At 38.4% G+C, this 21667-nt stretch overlaps 1 protein-coding gene across 1 annotated transcript in view; it reads left to right on the forward strand.

Moving 5' to 3' along the window:
* Window positions 1-21667, forward strand: part of RASEF (RAS and EF-hand domain containing) — a 52573-nt gene that overhangs the window by 23190 nt on the left and 7716 nt on the right. The window contains exons 4-16 of the mRNA XM_084629292.1: window positions 298-393; window positions 1666-1743; window positions 2425-2540; window positions 4335-4403; window positions 7099-7183; window positions 9385-9476; window positions 12260-12491; window positions 13493-13630; window positions 13735-13882; window positions 15698-15779; window positions 16930-17044; window positions 18741-18860; window positions 20196-20272. Of these exons, the coding sequence (XP_084485418.1) occupies window positions 298-393; window positions 1666-1743; window positions 2425-2540; window positions 4335-4403; window positions 7099-7183; window positions 9385-9476; window positions 12260-12491; window positions 13493-13630; window positions 13735-13882; window positions 15698-15779; window positions 16930-17044; window positions 18741-18860; window positions 20196-20272 (1448 nt within the window). The remainder of the gene's footprint in view (window positions 1-297; window positions 394-1665; window positions 1744-2424; window positions 2541-4334; window positions 4404-7098; window positions 7184-9384; window positions 9477-12259; window positions 12492-13492; window positions 13631-13734; window positions 13883-15697; window positions 15780-16929; window positions 17045-18740; window positions 18861-20195; window positions 20273-21667) is intronic.

Genomic DNA, 21667 nt, shown 5'->3' on the forward strand with positions numbered 1-21667 from the left:
GTAACATTGGTGAACTGACCTGAAGTTTTACTCCAATCTGTTAAACCCCTCTCTTCTACAAATACTTCATAAATGGGTCTGTAATGGCTTCAATGCCCATTTTAGTCAATTGAAAGGCACCTATTGACTTTGAGTGTTGGGTAAAACCTTAATGGAGAGCTAAAGATACATACTTCAGGTTTAAAGGAAATTGTTTGGCTTTACAATAATGAAATGTTTAATACCTTGGTGACCAAGGTTTTAAAGAAAATGTTTAAATCTGTGTTTTGACTGTTGTTAAAATTCCAAATGTTATAGGAGAAGCGGAAAGCTGAAGAGGCACTAAATGATCTCAAGTGTCAGTATGAGAATGAAGTTGGTGAACTTCAGGTGACCATAAAAAAACTTAAAAAGGTGGGTAGTTTGGACTTGTTGAATTGGACAGAATTCTGTGGATGATATAAGAGGGCCTGACCTGGGGAGATGCTGAGTGCTTCTTCTGAGGTAGCTAATGGGAGGTAAGGGTGCTCTGGCTTTTGCTGTGAAAATTTTCCAGATAATGTGCATCACTAAATGGCAACTTAAAAATAGTTTTTAAAATTGTGTTGACTAAAATACCCATTGTCGTTGTCCTTGAATCCATTTAGTATAGTTTACCGAAATACTTTGCCAAGGGACCTAACTGCTAGCCAAATAATATTACCAAATGATTGCTTATGATTATCAAGAAGCTGGCATTTTGATTACCCAGTAGCAGTCTGGAATTTTATACATTGGAAAGAATCCAATTTATCATTTATAAGTATTTGTAATTAACAGAATCATAGGAAGGTGAAAAGGACCTAGTATCATAAGTTGTCATATCTGTCCTCTTGGCACTGCAGGAACTGTTCTCTGCAGTATTCGGTTTATCTCTACTATTAATATTCCTATCTCTACGATTAACATTGCTAATACTGCAGAGAACCCCAAATCTGAACTCCCCGTGCATGGACCAGAATCTGAATTTTGCAGTTGATACGTATTTCTGTGATGGGGTAAACCAGAACCCCAGAACTGAATGCTCACTTTGAGTGTTTGAAATTCAGATTTGGGCTTTTGTTGCTGGCCTTTTCTATAGCTGTTAGTAACATTATATGTGTCTTTAAGCAATATGAATCCTGGCTGTGAATTGCACTCCATTTTCCTCTTTATTATCATTAAATCACAGTTACAATTCCACTGATATTAGTGGAAGTTTCTCATGAAAAATAAGAGAACTACTGCGTTTTTGCTCTATGGAGAATTGGGGCTAGATGAGCTGGGTAGATATGCACAGCTCCACTGAAATCAGGGACGCTACCGCTCTTGTTACCAGCAGAGGATCTGACCCTTGGTTGGTTTCTTGTGTTGCAAAATGACTGTTAACATTTCTAGCAATACGAAATTCTGTAGAACACACTTTGAGAAACTTTCAAAATATTTTTTCTAAAAATGAAATGAAATAAATGGGATCATTTGGAAGAGGCGGTTTCTTATGCCTACACCCGGCGAACTCATATATAGTTAGATCTTTCATCGCTGGAAAATGCACCTAGGTGTCTTTCAGTATAGCCCTTGATCCAAATGACTTTCATTGACTTAAGTGGGCTTTGGATCAGTCAAGAATGTGTTTTTAAAATTTGCACATTTTATTTGCTCTTTCAGCTGGAAGAACAATCAAAGAACATAAATCACAGAGAAGATTTGGCTGCATTAAAAAAAAGGATACATGAATTGTCGTTGGTAAGAGCTGATTATAATTTACATACAGAAGATATAGATTCAACCTGCACTTTGTACTTTCTTCAATAGCGATTTGTTTTCCCACTTCAGAACTGGTATTAGAATTATGAGGCTAAGAGATGGTGGGTTTTGTTTTGTTTTTGTAAAAATATTTAAGGTGGTGCGATTGCTTATTCTTGTATAAAGAAGAAATAATTCTGTTTAGATATGAATTCTAGATCTACCATTTATTAATCATTTGAAATAGAACAGTGTCAGTGTTTGTGTATGACAAACTGAAAAATCTGAAATTAAATTGAGTTTTTGAGTGTTAGAACTATGACTCCAATATGGCTCATGGTATGGAGACCATCTGCACTCAGATATCTATGGAATGTGCTAAACTTTAAACATGTGAGCAGTCCCATTGGGTTAGCTAATCAACATTTCTAAAGTTAAGTGCGTAGTTAAGTGCTTTTGCCTACATCAGAGTTTTTGAGTGTCAGTCTTAAAGGTTTACCTTTGTAAATTAGCTTTTCATAACTGGCACTTTTAACAGTTATATTCTTAACTCTATTGAGATTTTATATTGTTACTGTTTTTGATTTGATTTTGATGTTCTTTTATATTTTAGTACTACAGCACTTCATAATTTGTAAAGGCAACTCTGTTGCATAAACTTCATTTTCTGTTTTTCTTTAGGAAAATCAGAAACTTAAAAAAGATCTTTTAGAAGCACAGACAAGTATAGCTTTTCTTCAGAGTGAATTAGATTCTTTGAAAAGTGATTATGCAGATCAAAGTTTGAGCTCAGAAAGGTAAGATACTTCACATTATAAAATTTTTATTTGGGGGGAAAATAAGTTGTTTTGTATATATTGTATAACTAGTCAGTAACAATTATTTGTAATAGATCATAATTGGCAAGTACATAGGTTAAAACTGATCTATTGCCACATATCTAGTGTTTACTTAGTTGGCTAGAATGGCTCTGATAGAGCGAATTTTGGGCCTGATTTGGAATCCCTTATTCATGCAAGTAGGTTCACTGACTTCACTGGGACCTCAGTAGTGAGTAAGAACTACAGGGTTGGGCCCTTTCTTTATAACTCTATTTCAGTGAAATACCCTTGTCTGTCATGGTAAATAAGGCCATGGAAGCCTTCCAAATCAAGGGTGAACCTGTGAAAACAAAAGCTAGTCTGGCTATTTTGAGACCTTTCACAAGAAATAAAAGTTAGAGCTATTATGCCTCTCATGAGGCTGAGCAACACTGGAGATGGAAGGAGTCATATTGCTCCCGTGATGGTGCTAGAGGCGTTACGCATTTGAAAGGCACAATGGCTAGTGGGTGGTGAGCATGTCTTGCTACACCTATCCAGCAGGGTTAGCCAGTACGGAAGAGGAAGATCCATAAACCCATTTGCATGTCACTCAGAGATGTACCCATTGGACTATCAACACCACTTCCTGTTTTCCTAAGCACCTGCAGCTAAATTATGGCTGGCTGCTGGTTGGAGAATAGGGACTCCCTTCTGTCCTTCACCAGACACAGCATGTTTAAAATAGAGGAGTAGCAATTTAAGCCCAAATCCTTCAAATGGCTCTGCCGTAGCACACTCTTATGTATGGTCAAAGCCCCATCAAAGGCAGTGGGGCTCTTCTTGGGAGCAGGAATATACCCATATGCTATCAATTGTAGGATTGGTCCTTTAACCTTTACAGAACATCGGAGTCAAATTGGCATTAATTTCTTGTGCTAAATCCCCCTGTAAAATACTTGTTGAATTCAAAGTATTTTGTACACATAGCAGGGATATCGACAATTTTTAATCTTTGGGGAAGCTAGAGTTACAAAATTATAAAATAATAGCTGTTGGCTATTGCTTAAATGCGTAGTTTGGTGTCATGACTAAATTTGTCCACTTTTAATAAAGTGAGATAAATGAGCTTCTGTTCCAAACGCAGTGTTTCCATTATTAATGAAATCCCTGGGTTGTAAGAGGATCAGGAGGGAACTGGCAAAAGCCACCCAAGTCCCTGGTTGTCTATGTCCATGCACATTAGCCAGTTTTGAAACTTCCGTACCTTTTGGAATTTCCTTGTGGGTGGAACCCTGGCTGTTCACAAGGTGCTGGCTTCTTGTTTCCAGCTGCTGAATTACATTTAGAACAAGTTAATGATGCATTAAAATCTTTACTAATACTGTTTTTTTTTCATATCAGTAATTATCACAGCTGTCAAAGTTGACCACGATTGGGAGAGGAAGTGGTCCATGTGATTGTGAATTGGATGGGAAGCATTTGCAAAACAATCTCTTTTGAGACATGATGAATGTTTGAGAACTCCTGGTCTGTTATCAAACTGCTAAAATATTTTAGCACAAATTTCTTTTTTAATATAAACAAACAAAACAATCAAAACCTGGTGTAACTTAAACACTCAAACCAATTGCTTCCCCCCCCCATAAATTTGCACCCCTCTAAATTATTTCTTAGGTTTCTAATTAACTTATTCAAAATCTGTTACAGTTGAATTTTGTTTTCTGCAAGAGTTAATACTCTAGACAATGGAGCAGGGTATGTAGAGAAGTATAACTTCATATTTTGCAGAGACCTGGAAATGGTCCGAGAATACACTGAAGACAGAGAGAGCCTGGAAAGACAAATTGAAATACTTCAGTAAGTTTTTAATAGTTCACTGTTCTATATTTACAAACTTTATTCTGAAGTGTGCACAGCTAAACACATTTCTCTAGTTGTAGGGATATCTTGATGGAATTGGAGAAGAAAATATTATCAAGGGAAAATGTTTTTTTAGCTGCAGTTTAAACTGTTTCTGTTGTAGTAGACTTCACTCTACTACCTGGACTATTTAAGCATAGTTTTAGTATCACATGCAGCAACCTGGGAACACAGTGTAAAAATACTATCTGAATTTTGTATCCCTCCATGTGATCCCTATATAATCTTGTCCTTTCACAAAAGATGAAAGCATATTCTGTCTCAACTCCTCAAAAATTTAAGTTGTAATGGCTCAGATATGTTTGGACTGGTACTGGTTGACTACGTCATTTTTATTTTACCACAGAATAACTGCAAACATTATTACCTTTATATATAGCACTAGAATGGTTTTTGAGAGCCTATCCCTGATGTCTCTATTTATGCATCCTACAGTTCTGTCTGCATTTTTTTCTGTAATGCTGTTGAGCAGAGGGATACTGGACCATATCATGCCACTGATTTATAAGCAGAGCTCCCTATTTACTTAAAGGGGCCAAAAATATTAAAGATTTAACCACCACAACTGCCAGCTTCTTCAGTTCAATATTTGGTAGTGTGTGAAACTGCTGAGTCTCTAATACTTTGTGGGATTTTTGTTCTTAGCCTCACTGTCTTTCATTTCTCTATAATAAGCTGAATAAGATCCTTGTCTATCCATGTTATTCTAAATATTATCACTTGGCTCCGTTTTTATTGACTTTGCCTCTGCAGTAACTCCCTCTTTTATCATTATCTTTAAAGCACCAACAATGTGTCCAGTGCTGTATGATGTACAAACACCGCTGCCTTCAAGAATCACCCAATGTAAATAAAAAGAAAAGGAGTACTTGTGGCACCTTAGAGACTAACAAATTCATTTGAGCATAAGCTTTCGTGAGCTACAGCTCACTTCATCGGATGCTGTAGCTCACGAAAGCTTGTGCTCAAATAAATATGTTAGTCTCTAAGGTGCCACAAGTACTCCTTTTCTTTTTGCGGCTACAGACTAACACGGCTGCTACTCTGAAACCAATCTAAATAGTTTTATATCCTCAGCAAGTTTCCTCATTATACTCATGGTTTTTCTTCCAAGTAATTGAACCAAATCTCTCCTTAAAGTTATCCCAGTGGCACTCAGAGGCACTCATTTTTTAAAAAAGTATAGCATTTATGATCTTCCTTTTGTGAATTCAAGATAACGTTCTTTATATGTAACTTTCTAACTTTGCAGGTATGCCCCTATTTAATGGTCTTGACTTTACATCCTTCGGCCCTGATCTTGGAAACATACATGTGGTCAACTTTACTACCACGAGTAGTCATATTATTTCAGTGTAGGTTTTTTTAGAATGTAATATATATAATATTTTAATGATTTCACAGTGGACCAAGTTATTGGGCTTTTCCTCCTGAATTCCTCCCACCATAAAACTTTGTACATCAAAGGCTAGCCATATGTTTGCATATAAAGATAAACAAAATAGTCAAAAGAGAAGAAATACAATGAAGTGTGCCGTAAAGATTGCAAAGCAGTCAAATTCCCAGCAGGAGGATTAAAATAACCTATTCTGTTTTTTACATTGTCCAGCCACGTTTGAAGAAAGTCGCGAGGCAATGGATATGGTTTAATTCGGCCACACATTTATTCATCTAAAATAACTGGGAGTTTCTAACATTAAATTCCACAGTTCAGGTCATAATTCTTCCCTTAATCATTTCCACATAATCCCCCAACCTAGTCCCAGCCATCCTTTTGCTGAGACCCTGCCACTCTACCCTTGTATGAGGGCTAAGGGGGCTAGGAAAAGGAGACGGTTGGTTCCCCTCTGTACCAGATATAGGAGCCCCAAGCCTTCCTTTCACAGCTCCTTTAAGGGATGCTTCCTTCTAAATCCCCTTAAATCACCCTGTAACAGTTCATTTGATGTGATAACTGTATCCCTTTCATAATGAGTACCTACAGTGGACATCTGCCACATGGAGGTGCCAGCAATTAGCTTGGCTGCCTCTCTCTACCTCTGGGTTCTCAGATATTTACCAATTCCTTCCTTAATATTGGACAAAAATATATCCACTCCCCAGTTGGATGGGTGAACCCCTAACTCCCTTCCCTCTAAAGAAAGAGAGGCACCTACACTAAAAAATCTGTACGGCTTTGTTTGGGCAAATTCCGTTCTCGTCACACTCTTGTAGAGGTATGACTCTCCTTGCTGTTTCTTAATTGGTTTGTTGACACATTAGTCAGGGTGTCAAGTCCTTCCTTCCCCCCCATTGCAGATCAGTTGGAAGGGCAGTGCCCCTCCTGACCTGGTCCAGTGACCACCTGCTCTTTCACGTTCTGTCCAGGTAAACTTTCCCTTCTTCAGCAGAGAGAGCCCTTAAAGCAGTAATAACTCCTTGTCTTCTGGCCAGTCAACTAAGGACCCCCTGTCTACAGTTGCAGTGATGAGCCCAGTCTTAGCTCACAGTTTCCTTGAGAGTAAACATCCGCAGTTGACAGTTGTTCATCAGAAAATGCTCACGTTATTCTTTGAGTACAATAGTGGCTCTGGACCCACACTTTTCAGTAGAGTGCAAGAAAACTTTAATTTTGTTACCTGTTTCATCTTAGATCAGCTAACAGAAAACTACATGACAGCAATGATGGTTTAAGGAGTGCACTAGAAAACAGTTTAAGCAAATGCAACAGATCACTGGTATGTAATATAAAATTATAAGTTATACTAATATGTTTTATATAATGGGCCGTATTCTGCTCTCTCTTACATCAGGGTAAGCGGAGAAAACTCCATTGACTTCAGTAGGGTCATTCTGGGTTTACATTCATGTAACTGAGAGCAGATTTTGGTGCAGTGTTACTACATTTTGAAGTTGTCTACTGTCTCTGTGTGTGTAGGTAATTCCTATTAAATATTGGGGTTATACACACATATATCATATACCACTGCCCCACCTCTATGAGGCCACTCATAGTTCCTGTGCTCTGGATTCTCCCTGTTTGCTGTAATTTGAAGGAAGGTATGTCTACACTTTGAGCTGCAAGGTGTAAATTCCAGCTTAAGGAGAAATAGTCGTGTGAGCTCTGAGTGAACCAGTGTGTTAGAAATAGAGTGTAGCTGTAGCAGTGTGAGGAGTTAGCTGCCTCAAGTATGTACCTGTCCAAGATGCTTCGGATGTGCTTGAGGTGGCTAGCCTCTCACGCTGCTTGTGCCGCTGCAGCTACTCTAGTTTTAACATGCTAGCTCTGATCAAGCTACTGTGGGCATGTCTCCTCAAGCTGGGAATTGCACCTCCAGCTCAAAGTGTAAACAACCCCTGAGAGGAGTCTGGTTTGATGAGGACAGGGAAACAGCAAGACACAGTATGGTTAAATGTAGTGGACACAATGTTATTCATTTAAAACTCTTACCTAGCTGGAGTAGCTCCCCCAAACCACCCTGCAGGGTTTTTCTTATGGGAATGTCAACTGGCCCCAATAGTCCCAATGGACTATAAATTTGAGGATGGTTGTGAAGGCCAGGCCCCCTCTGTACCGTCTGGCCTGCCGAGGGATCTTGATCGGAAGCTAGAGTCCCAAACAGCTCCCCTCCTCAACATTGGAGGTAGGTGAGATAAGATGAGAGGAGCTACATGCTGAGATATAGAGGCAACTCCCTCACTGTGTGCTGAGGAGATATGCGCCTAAGCAGTCCACTGAGCTACAGGGACCTGCACTGGACTCCTTCTAACCCATCAACTGCACTGGTACCATCCAACATTGCAATAGTTGTAACATAACCCTCCGTCTCCCCTCAATCAAACATTCTGATTCTAGGTGAAAAAAACACCCAGCAGTTTGCCAGTTTTGCCATATAGGAAAAGACTCTAAAACTTCCAGACCCTAAAACTGGTTGTCAGACAAGCCCCTGGCTTCACCAGAGATCCAGCAACTAGATGGGTTAGGAAGGGTGAGGCTGAAACAGGAAGCCCACAATGGTTCCCCTGCCTAGATAGCAAACTGTATTAACCCTCCTCCCTTCTCCCCTACCAAATGGGAGCCAATCACCTGGATCCAGCATCATTCCCACCACCCGTGACAGCAGTGGTGGGTGGGCCAGGCCCCCTGAGTCCAGGCTCAAATGTACCATGTGACTCCCTCCCTCTCCCCCATACACCCTGCGACACAAGGAAGAGAAAAGCAGCCCTTACATGCTGAAAGCAAAGGGGGAAGGGTAAGAGAGGAAAGGAGAGGGGGTATGTGAAATACTGTCTCAGCTGCTTCTAGCCGGGAACTCCATTCTCTCCCTCCAGCCCACTGCTTCTAGCCCCATCACAGCTGGACCCTGGCTGGAAAGGTGAGCATGTTTTGGTAAAATAGATATTGAGCCTTTAAAATTTGGTATTATGTCTTCCAGGGGCCTGAATGTCTATGACCTGAGGGTATTTGAATCACACTGGAGATTTCACTCTCTCCATCTTGACCACCTACATATTCTAACTGGTGGCTCTTCCAAAATGAGAGCGAAATCGTTGGTCATTCCCCAGAATACTGCTTTTCTAGAAGACTGTATTATAGTTCATGGAATTAGGTCACTTGCTCAAATGACACTGTTATACATACCAGCCACTTCACTCTCTCAGAAATCCCATTGCTGCTTGATAGTTGAGTAGGCAGCAATAACTCCAGAAGTAGGATGACATTATGGACCCCAAACATTACATATTTGAATGTAATATGTTGGACATATATACATGTTGACATCCAGTCCTGTTCTAAAGGATAAGGAAAAGAAAAGGTTGGATTTACATCATAACATACAGCAGGGTTAGTTGTGATGGCTGTAGTCCCACATGTACAAAAAGACAAACACACATGTACAACAAGATATTTATAGACCTTTCTGCTCATCTATTACAGCGTCTAACAAACATCTCTCCGGGGAATACAATTACTAGAAACAGCCCCAAATGTAATGGTGGCCAGTCTCCTCAAAATCCACGATATGACAGGTAGGCCTGGTACATTTTTACTTAAATTATAGCATAAGGATGGACAATTATACATGTCTTCAAACAGCCAAATACTTAATACAAAATGACAGAGTTAAACAGCCTGTTCTGTCTTTTCTCAGTTCCAACTCAAGAAACTCAGCAAGACCAAGCCTTACAAAACATGATTCTAATATGGACCATTCTTAAATGGTCCCTTCAGTACTTAAAAGAGACAGCACTGTTTTTTCCAAATCTTTAACCTGTATAGCTGGTGTCCCCTGTGTAATAACTTCTATCAGTGTATGAGGGCCTAGTTCTTCAAGGGGTTAAAAATCCTCATCTCTCAATGAAATCCCAGTTAAGTGAGTGTGCTCAGCACTTTTGCTCAGCACTTTGCAGAATGGGATGTCTAGAGAGGATAAGACCATTTAATTAATTTTCAGCTTCAAAAATTCTTGGGCTAACCTATTAAATGGTCAAAGCAACTAACTGTCTACTTTGTTTTATTGGCTGTAAGTTCTAGATCCAAAACCCACTGAAATCAATGGAAATACTCCCATTGACCTCACTGGGCTTTGGATCAGGCTGTAGGTCATACCATTTTACTGGCCTGATGCATTCTCTTTGGAGTTAGCCAGAACTGCAGTGAAAAATGTGTTTTCTTTCTTAAATGACAGATTTTTTGCTTCCCCTCCCCCCCCCTTTGGTACTCAAACTGCATATAGATCTATATTAGGGCCTTTATATGGTTAAATATATATTTTGGCAGTGAGTTGATAATCCTTTGTAAACATTAAATTGGCTTTCATTTTACACTAATGATATCCAAATATATCATTAATTCAATACTGTTATTGAATCTGCTGTCTTCATGTTGGAGACTTGTTTGCAGGCTATAAAATTCTGATTGCAACAAACTATCCTTCTGCTGAACGCAGAAAAAATAGGTTCCCTCTTGTTGGATCCTCTGTATATTTGAAAGGAGATGTCCCTTACTAAGTTGCACATTAAATGGAGTAATTTTCTGAGGTGAAGGAAGGAAGGAAGAAGTCTATTTAGCAGGCCTGAGAGATGTCCTTCTCTGAGAGCATTAAACAAACCTGCTATTCTGTGCAATCTAGTGTATTCCAATCTAAAGTGGAAAAATTGACTTCTTCGAAAGTACATGTGCCAGGGGTAAAACTCATTCCTGGCAGGTATGGTTTAGCAGTATTTAGAGAGAGATGAACTTCTGTTCCCAAAATGCTTGTCCATTTTCAACACTTCGTATCATACAAGAAACATTAGATCAGTGTTAAGAAATCTGGGTGCTCGTTTGGATTCTAACGTTGCTTTTAAGACATTTGCAATAGTAAATATATTTTTCTTTTCTCTGGTCATATAACGTCTCTCAAATTAAGTTGCCTTAAGCATGTATGGATTCCCAACACTGAATACGTGATTTACTGATTTTGAAAATTTGACTAATGTAGTCCTCTGCCTGAGGTTATTTATGCTTAATGCTCTTAACTTTGCTACAGTTTGCACCCTTTGTTCATACAGGTATATCAGTGATTTTCTATAGGCTATGTGCATAAATACAAATAGTACTACTGTACTACTGTGGTATTCCAAAACCAAGATCATGAGTATTTGAATGAAAACTCATTACCCTGGGAGCATGGAAATAGATAGTTCTGAAGTTGTTGCAACAGAAAATAGTCCCTGTAATGGCCCTTGCTGGCCAGTAGTGGCTAGGAATTATATGGGAGTTGGCAACCCTGTGAATCCCAATGAATAGAAACTCCAGCCCCACAGAAGGCTGCATCTCCATGCTGCACACTAGTGCTCAGATCACCTGGCAACAAAACTCTACAAGGAACAATGCTGCCATTGGCTATATTAGCTGCAACTGAGATGTCCTGCATCTCCACTCCTATAAGATAGAACACTACTTTCAGGCATTTTCTACCCCACTTTACTTTTATTTGCTCCTGTCCCTGCTTGATGCAGATAGGGGCTGGAGACCGTAATACCTTTTTTGAAGGTTGTCCTCCCTCCCTCCATTTCTCTCTCTAGTTTCCTTTCCCCTTTTTGTACAAATTAACTTAAAAAGCAAAGACAGTGAGTCACTTTTACTTCAAGCACTATTGCCATTTGAGTATCCTATTGTCTGTCATGGCACCCAAAGCAAAACAAAGATGGCCTTGGAAAAGGAAAGAGAATCAAAGGGGAACATTGGCTTGGAAAGGAGGGGAGAGTCAAGCCCATACTTAGGAGAAACCAGTTGTTTCTGCTGTTACGCTAAAGATTATGTGTAGGACAACCAAAACTGGAACTGAACACATTTCTGCACTGCTTCTTCTACTGTTGCTGAGCTTGTGATTTCTGTTGCCTCCTTTTTCATATTCACAGATATTTGCAGGCCAATAAATTATGAGCTAAAACCTGGATACATCCATTTACATTCAGGTTCAGTATATCGAGACCATCTTCCAGGTCCTGGGATGCACTAACATCTCTACTGCCCTATTTTTAATATGTTCCTGGTACAATGTTCAATTTTTTAAACAACCATTTCCTTTTGGATTTAAGAATAACTCATTATGCCAGGCTTTGAATAACTACAACATCCTCACCATGGCATGTTAGATGAACTGTTTGGGTGCTCACTTCTAAGGGCCTAAATTAAGGAACTCATTTATTGGAGATTAAAAAAATAGAGATCCTTCTTTCAGTAAAGGGCAATAAAATGTGTAGCTGAAATGTCTTCTTTTGTTGGGTCCTGTAAAAAGCATATTTCCCCCCACTTTTGTCACCAGATCATCTCGTTCTTCCTATGTGGATGAAGATGAGTGTTTAGCCCTTTGTGACCCTCTGCAAAGGATAAACTGTGATGCTGATAGCTTGTCTGAAAGCTGCTTTGACAGTGGTTTGTCTACCTTGAGAGACTCAAATGAATATGATTCAGAAATGGAATGGCGACATCAAAGAAGTTTTCAAAAGCCACACTGTATGCAGGACAGTTCTGTTGGTGATGCTTCTGATACAGATGTAAGCTCCAGTCTTACTGCATTTCTAAGAGATACCTTTTGTTTGGAGGCAAAATTAGCCCCCTGTTTGTAAAGTGAAATTGATCTTTTCATATGAGTCAGGGAACCTAAATTGTCTTTACCTGGGCTATAAGCATTAAAACAGAATTAATAGGATATTTTTGTGGGATGCTTAAGGGAACACTCTGTGATTTAAAAACAGTCCTATTTTAACTGGTTGTATAGGCTCATTAATGACCCTATATCTTTTTGTAAGTTTGTAAAAGTGAATTTAATATTTGTGAAAGTTGATAAATTGTTAGCCCTGAAGATTAAAGTCGTCCTCTTATCAACAAAACAGATACAATAGAGGGAATACATCCTGCCAATGTGCCTTGGCAGTGATGTGGAAAGAGGAGAATAATAATAATAGATTAAAGCTTACAACATTTTACATGCAGAGATCTCAAAAAACTTTACAACATAGGAAAGCATTGTTGTCTTAATTTAACTAAAGAGGAAACTGAAATGGAGATAGATGTTGTGACTTACTGTGAGGCAGTGACAGAGCTGGGTATAGAATACTGGCCTCCTGACTCCCAAGTAGCTCAGTCTCCCTGACTCTTCAGTCCCTGGTCTTTGTGTTGAGAATGCTACTAAGGGTACCAATTAAAGTCAAGTGCTGTGACTTTGTTTAATTGAGGAGTTGGTGGCTCAAACTAGTTGAAGTATTTCATAACTTTTGAAGTAATTTTTTTGCACTGTTTCTTATAATCCCTTTGAATCTGAATATTTCCTTACTGAAATCTTTTACTCCTATTACATCTGGAAACCAGATTGATGTTGTAGGGTTGTTTATGAGTACTGGGCATTTGGCAATGATTGTTCTTGAGAACACTAGAGTAGAGAAAGATATTTGTTTTGGGGAAAAAAATCCAAGATACCTAACACTTCAAAGCACTATTCTTTTTCTGAATTGAGATATTACAAAAATAGTAACATAACATTTGCTGGTACTTGCAGGTTCCAGAGATCAGGGATGAAGAGGCTCATAGTCCTGACAACAGCAGTACAGCAGAAGATTGGAAACCCTCACAACCAGTCAGTCGAAGCAGCTCTAGTGCTTCAACAAGGAGGTGTCTCCCTGCCCTCTCTCCACAGGTAACCAGTCCAGAGCAATTTTATATTTTAGTTTGATATACATAACGATATTGCAATTTGTTTTCATTTTTAATATGGATTTGGTGGGCTCTTTTTGCTTTTAGACAGACACAATAGACTGTAACCTGAAATACCCTAATTCAGAGAAGGCTTACAAGATAGTTCTTGCTGGGGATGCAGCAGTAGGGAAATCCAGTTTCCTTATGAGACTTTGCAAGAATGAATTTCGAGGAAACACCAGTGCAACTCTGGGTAAGGATTTGAGATCTAAAGCATATGGGTGCCTAAATATGTATTAGGTTGGGGGAAACAGGACCATTTAGTTATCTCTATAAAACATGTCCTGAACACACACTGCACAAAGACCTCCCCTGTTAAAATCAGTGTGGAGGCGCTGCAGTATCAGGATCCTGGAACTGACTTTACAAAAAAATTCTCTTTCAGTTTTCCATTATCTTTTCTCTTTCCTGCTATGATTGCTAACCCCCATGTGGCTCCTCATGGCCCTGCAGTTGCAGTGCACTCAGGGCTCCTGGGATTCTTTCAGTCAATTAGGTTGGTTCAAAACCACGTACCCTTGTCCTGGAGTCTGATTTTTATTAAGACTTTTTCTACAAAGTTTAACTCCCTTTGTTAGTTGCTCCAGTTTATGCCCACTCTGAATCTATATAAGAGTCTCTTGCTCCTCTTCAGGAGCTCTCCCAGCCCCCTTTCTGGAACTGGACTTTAAATTGTCACTTTCTGTCCCTCCTCAAATCAGGAGTCTTCAGCTTCCCGCCTTAGAGCAGGGTTATAATTTAGGCAATTACAGGTCTCTCTGCTTAAGAGTGGAACCCCCAGCTCTCCTCCTGGAGCGGGGTGTACTTCAAGAAATCACTCTGTCTCTCCTTAAAGTAGGATCCCCAGCCTTCTCCCTAGAGCTGGATAATTCAGAAGTTATTGATTATCTCCTTAAGCCAGGAGTCCCTCATCTGGAGTACATCCTCATTTAGGTCACCAGTGGTGCCTCAGCCGGATTCTCCTCCAACTGACTCTCTTCCCCTAATTAGTCCTTTGATCCTCATGCTAGGAGGGTTCAGCAGGCAAACTTTCTCCTTCTGGTGTCATCCTTCAGGGGAGGCAACACATATGCTAGTCCCCTTCTCCCAGCTCATCTCCAATTAGTCAGGTGAGAGGGGAGCCTTGCCACACCCACTCTTACTTACTTTCTCCAAACAGTAACTTATTTTCTCCAAAGAATACTTATACTCGGAACTGCTTCCTCTCTACCAATACCTCTTATTATCTAGGTCTTTGCATGTATCAAACCCTCCCAGAATCCGAAACAGCCTTATGAGTAGACAGGCAGAAGGGGGACACTTAAGGATCCTAACCCTCGTGTCTATCCTTTTTCATATCATTTTGTCTTCATCCCTTCGTCTTCAAAGTGTTCTTGAAGCCTGGAATAGCTCTAATTCAAATGCAGTTGGAGGGATTTTAACAAGCTTGGAGGTCTCAACAGTCCAATCTATATCATCGCATCCATGAACTACTGTAGTTCTATTAAGTTCAAAGCTTGACTTTTTTGTCTGCCCATCAAATCACTTGTATGTTTGTGTGTTCTGATTTTTTGTTTTGTTTTTGTTTGCTCCTTGTCTGGAATAAGGTCTACTATACAAAATATTTTCTGTCTTTCTGTAAAAGGCTTTTATAGTGTAACATATGTGGAGCTTTTTGTTTATGATGTGAAATTTGCATCAATACTCCTGAGTAAATTCATGAGAGCATATTTTAATTCCCCCTCTTCCCCCCCCCCTCCCGGCGAAAAGAACCAATTGATTATGCACCGTAATACATGGGGGGGGGAGGAGTTACAGCATTTTTTTGGGGTGCCTGAACTTTTTGAGCTCTCTTACAATGTACTAAATGGCATCTAATTTGAAACGGCTGTTACAGCCTATTATTTGAAATATTTTACACTACTATTCATTTGTAATTATGTTGGTAATAGTATGAATGTAGTTCTTAAATCAAAGCCAATATTATGTCCACTGACTAGTTTTGTACACTTTTTTTTTCTTTTTAAAGGAGTTGATTTTCAAATGAAAAGGCTGGTTGTTGATGGAGAACCTACAGTGCTCCAGCTATGGGACACAGCAGGACAGGAGAGGTTAGTAATGCTCAACAGATTATTAGGATGTCGATGTGAATTGACTTGTTTCTTAGTGAAGAATTTGTATTAGCATCTGGCTTTTTTCCTAGTTGTAAGAAAAATTGTAACAGTTTCTTGTCCACATTATTTCTCCTATTTTTACTTTCAGTCCCTTCCTTACTTTTGCTATTTGTAAGGGCTCAGTCTTATGAGGTGTTCAATGACCTAAATTCCTATTAGGGTCCTTGACCTTGATTCCCGTTGAGCACAGTCAGTTGTCTCTTCTGTAGTATCCAAAGTCTTTTTAAGAGAAGCATGATAAACTTGCACAAATTGCTGAACTCACATAAATGAATTTTTAAACTATCTGTGTAGTTCTATAAACCCTATAAAATCTCATGAGATCCTGGACTGCAAAGAGCCAATACATTTTAGCTGACACAGTTGTGTGTATATTAAGGTGCCTGGTCTAATTCCACTGAAGTCAGTTATAATCTTTCCATTCACTTCAGTAGAATTTGTATTGAGCATGCTATCTATTTCTGCATTGAGTAAAGTTAGTGTATTTTGTGGAATAGGAAGTTAAAAGATATATTTGGCCCACTCATTCTTCATCATTATGTGAAGAATCTCAAATGTGCAATGTAAAGCCTTGTCAGTAATCTTAGTTTTGGAGCAGGCCGCTGTACGTTTACAGAAAAGAGGGAGGAGGGAGTCTATAATTGAGGGAGTCATCCCTGTTGTAAATCCATTGGTTTCATATTCCACACCCATTTTATTGACTTCAGAGATGTTATACGAGAAATGAATTTGGCCCACTGTGTTTATGAACTTTGCCTCTCGTGCAGGAACATAAACATGCTACCATATCATTGAAACTCCAGTGTAAAGAAGGTGTCCTTCATGTACATAGCTGTTTACTGTGAAGTGTTGTCTGATTGCAGTATAGGATACTGCAAGTTTTAATGGAGTGTTTATAGAAGTGCATAAATAATTTGGAGAAACCTTTATATGAATTCAGTAATGCATGCAAGTTTGTCACATTTTTCTTAAGAAGGCTGTGAGGGAGACATGTAATTATCAGACTAAGCTAATACAATAATGATTCATTATTATAGTAATACTAAAACTGTGTTTAAAATGTTTCAAACATCATTTTTTCTAAAAGATTTCGAAGTATTGCCAAGTCATACTTCAGAAGAGCAGATGGCGTGTTACTGTTGTATGATGTGACATGTGAAAAGAGTTTTCTTAATGTACGAGAATGGGTGGATATGATTGAGGTAAGAACTTAACTGTATGAAATTTGCAAAGTACACTTACTATGTAGTCATTTTTAATACTTTTTTAATTAGGAAATGGGCATTTCCATTGGGAGAACTCTGGTATGGGTCAGAACCATGGAATCCTTTTAGGGATACTTGTTTTATTTGTTTTTAAATCTACATTAAGGTGGTTGTGTTGCAGAATTGGCCAACATGCAGTTTCCACTAGTAATGCAAGTTAAATGCACAGCTCTCAGGACAAAAGAGAGTAAACTAAATCCTGACACAAGCTTCTGGGCTCCCATTAAATGTGATGAAATGTGGTGTTTGGTATCACAAAATACCATGTAATCAACCATTTCATATTGTTCCCCTCATCTTATCCCCCCCATCTTGTCTGACTATCTCAATTCCCTTTGATCTGAAAATGCAATACTCACCCATTTCAAATACTTTACAGGAGCAAGCTCAATTTTCCTTGTGGTCTCTGCCACAGTACAGTGTGTTTCTTTCTGTACAACCAACATCTTTCCAATAATCCACAGCAGTGTTTTCCCCTCTAGCTTTATCTTATTATTACCCTTTTGTGTTACCTGAATACTAATTTGCATTTAATAAAAAGGGCTTCCCCCCTTCGCCCAAAGGTGTTTAATAGAAAGGAAGGTGATTAGAATTAAATTTCATTTCCCTCTTAGAAAGAATGCTTTTTTTTTTTTATCATGGAAATTGAATTAGCCCCTGTTTCTAGGGGTAATTGTGTCATATAAAATAACATAAGAATGGTCATACTGGTTCAGACCAGTTACCTATCTAGCCCAGTGTCCTGTCTTCTGACAATTGCCAGTGCCTGATGCTTCAGAGGTAATGAACAGAACAGGGCAATTTCTAGTGATCCGTCCTGTTGTGCAGTCCCAGCTTCTGGAAGTTGGAGATTTAGGGACCCTTGGAGCCTGGGGTTACAGTCCTGACCATCCTGGCTAACAGCCATTGATGGACCTGTCCTCTATGTACTTATCTATTTTTTTTTAAACCCAGTTAAACTTTTGGCCTTCACAACATCCCATAGCAATGAGTTCCACAGGCAGACTCTGCGCTATGTGAAGAAATATTTCCTTATGTTTGTTTTAAGTCCACTGCCAATTAATTTTATCAGTTGACTCCTAGTTCTGATGTTATGCAAAAGGGTAAATAACACTTCCTTATTTATTTTTTCCATACCATTCATGATTTTATAGACCTCTATCATATCCCCCACTTATCATCTCTTTTCTAAACTGAACAGTCCCCGTCTTTTTAATCTCTCCTCCAATCGAAGCAGTTCTGTATTCCTAATCATTTTTGTTGCCCTTATCTATACCTTTTTCAAGTCAAATGTGTCTTTTTTGAGCCATAATGGGCATAGTGTTAATTTCCATAAGAGTTATCTAGCAAATACAATTCTTGTTGGAAATGCATTCACTCCTTGATAGACTCACTATTAAGATGGCTATTTTAAGACATAGTGTAGGTTGTTTTATCTGCAAAGTGTTCAGCATGACTGGTGTTCAGCATATTTTAACTATCTACCATTTCTTGTGTTAGCATTACATTATTTTTAGGTGTTTTGGTGGTGAAGTAATTAATATGATGTGTGCTCCAATAACCTGCTGATATATTTGACCTTTTTTTGTATTCAGAATTTTTCAAAGGTAAATAAACTATATATTTATTACAGGATGCAACTCACGAGAATATTCCAATCATGATGGTGGGTAACAAGGCAGATCTTCGCCAAACAGTTTCAGAACAAGGACAAAAATGTGTACCAATCAACTATGGAGAAAAATTGGCCATGGTAAGACGTATATCTAATTGTTTCAAATTTAACTGCCCTTAAAAACTTTAAGATGAGGTCTGGATAATTCACAAAAATAATTGTGAGGCAAAGAGTCTTTCATTTTATGGTCACCAAGATGGAATTTGGCCTTGAATGGTTAGTGCATACTTGCTGAGGTTGAAAAATGTCACCAGATAATGGCTATTTGCTAGTCTTTGTGAAATGAGTTAGCTGTCTCAGTCCAGTGTCGTCATCACAAACTGGCACATGGTTGACATTCTGAGAAAATTGGTCAAGAAATTCATGAGTCTGAGTAGGGTGACCAGATAGCAAGTATGAAAAATCAGGACGGGGTGGGGGGCAATAGGTACCTACATAAAACAAAGTCCCGAATATCGAGACTGTCCCTGTAAAATCTAGACATCTGGTTACCCTAAGTATGAGACTGATCTTGCCCACTCAGCATGAGTTCATCTTTGTACTCTACTACAAGTGTGAGGCACATTAGTGAGAGGATGTGAGGAAACTAGCTTCTGCTTCTCTTGTACATAGATGTTCTGAAGTTGAAGTATTTTGGTTTCCAGATTATCTAAGGTTTTAGCTGCCTGCCTCCCTTTGAAATCAGTAGAATGTGGACATCTAAATACCTTTGAGGATCTGGGCCTAAGAGTAATTCTGCACCACTCTCTAGCCATGACTGCAGCAGTTTTGGCATTATTTGTTGCATAGAAAAACAAAAGAAAGATTCTGGGCACTTGTACAGGGGATCTGAACATGCTGGTTGCTGTGGAGCTGTGCTTTATGGGATTCCCCACACCACCGCGGGCAGGGTTTTATGGCTAGCCAGCAGTGGAGCAAGAGTTTGCTCAGTTGTTAGATCTGTGACAGTGCAGAATCCTTGGCCATTCTCTGTGCAAAGGTGTGTGGGCCTAGAGCTGTGGATGATGATGTAGCTAGTACTAGTTAAATACCAAGGTTTTAGGGGTTCTGGAAATATGATAGGTAGAATGTAAGCTCCAGTAACAGCTTCGAAGCTTCTGTTGCTGGTTTGTAGCCTTGCAGACAAGATTATTCAGGCTGGACCTTGGGACCAGGATTTGTTCCTGAATCAGTTACATATCTTAAAAGTTCTTAAGTTTAAAAAGCTATAAAACCAAAAATAAATGTTGTTACTGTAGTATTAAAACTAACATCTACAAAGTATAAAAAGGACCAAGAAATCCTGTTCACTTTAATTTGTTAAATCTGCTCTTCAGTAGTTCTTAAATTTTCCGAGGAAATAATTTGCAGTAAACATTTAGACCTAATTGTCCAATAGACAATGTATCTGATCCTTTTATTTTCTTCTGGCAGACTTACAATGCACTATTTTGTGAAACAAGTGCTAAAGATGGATCTAATATTGTAGAAGCAGTTCTTCATCTTGCTCGGTATGTAGTCACGTTTCTAATATCAAATATTAGCTTTGTTGGTTAATATGTATTACAGTAACTTTATAAATAAATGTAAAACAAGATTCATTCTTAAGGTTTTACATGGCATGTATTTTATTTTATTTATAGAGTCCATTTTGATCTTAGTTGATTCCAGTAGAACAATTTTCAGTGTTAAATATCTATATTCTAAACACTTATATTATGTGTGTATCTGTATATAAATATATCTCTATAGAATATAGATATTTGACATTGAAAATTGTTCTACTGGAATCAACTAAGATCAAAACGAGACTTTAAATAAAATGTGTGCCTTGTAAAACCTTTAAAAATAAATGTAAAACAGGATTCATACTTGAATAAGTTTGAGTCGCAGCCGTGTTAGTCTGTATCCGCAAAAAGAACAGGAGTACTTGTGGCACCTTAGAGTCTAACAAATTTATTAGAGCATAAGCTTTTGTGGGCTACAGCCCACTTCATCGGATGCATTGAATGGAACATATAGTAAGAAAATATATAAATATACACACATACAGACTGTAAGAGGCTAATTAATTAAGATGAGCTATTATCAGCAGGAGGAAAAAAAAACTTTTGTAGTGATAATCAAGATGGCCCATTTAGATAGTTGACAAGAAGGTGTGAGGATACTTAACATGGGGAAATAGATTCAATATGTGTAATGACTCAGCTACTCCCAGTCTCTATTCAAACCCAGGTTAATGGTATCTCGTTTGCATATTAATTCAAGCTCAGCAGTTTCTCATTGGAGTCTGTTTTTGAAGCTTTCTGTTGCAGAATTGCCTCTCTTAAGTCTTCTACTGAGTGGCCAGAAAGACTTTAAAAAATCTGCACCACAAACAAGAAAACAATATTAACATATTTACAGACAAAATTATGTTAAAGTGGAGCTCAAATATGGATCCCATTCTTTTAAAAATGTCTCTGGTTGATAAATGATACTTTCTAATGAGATACATGCATTTATTCTTTTAATCTTTTCATACACTGAAGACACGTTTGGTTTTGTATCATTATACATGATTTTGCTACAGACAATTTTAATCACATACATTTTCCTTGATGTCTACTGAATGTAAATTTTTTCCGAAGACACTTAAATTGCAAAAATCTGGATTAAATAAAACAATCCCATCTAGCAAAGCTTGCACATACTTGATAAATTCTAACTAAAACATTGCAATTTTCCTACAGTTTCCAAACTAGTATTAATTATGATTATATATAATTTTTAAAGGATCAGCAATATGTATTACATTTAATACATGGAGCTCCAAACTGGAGTCAATTGCTCACCATATTTATTTGTTTTTATTCTGTAGCTTGATAGGAAAATCAAATCTTTTGACTTGAAAGGTCAATATTTGT

This window comes from Lepidochelys olivacea (assembly GCF_965140295.1).
Source record: "Lepidochelys olivacea isolate rLepOli2 genome assembly, chromosome: 5".
NCBI lineage: Eukaryota > Metazoa > Chordata > Testudines > Cheloniidae > Lepidochelys > Lepidochelys olivacea.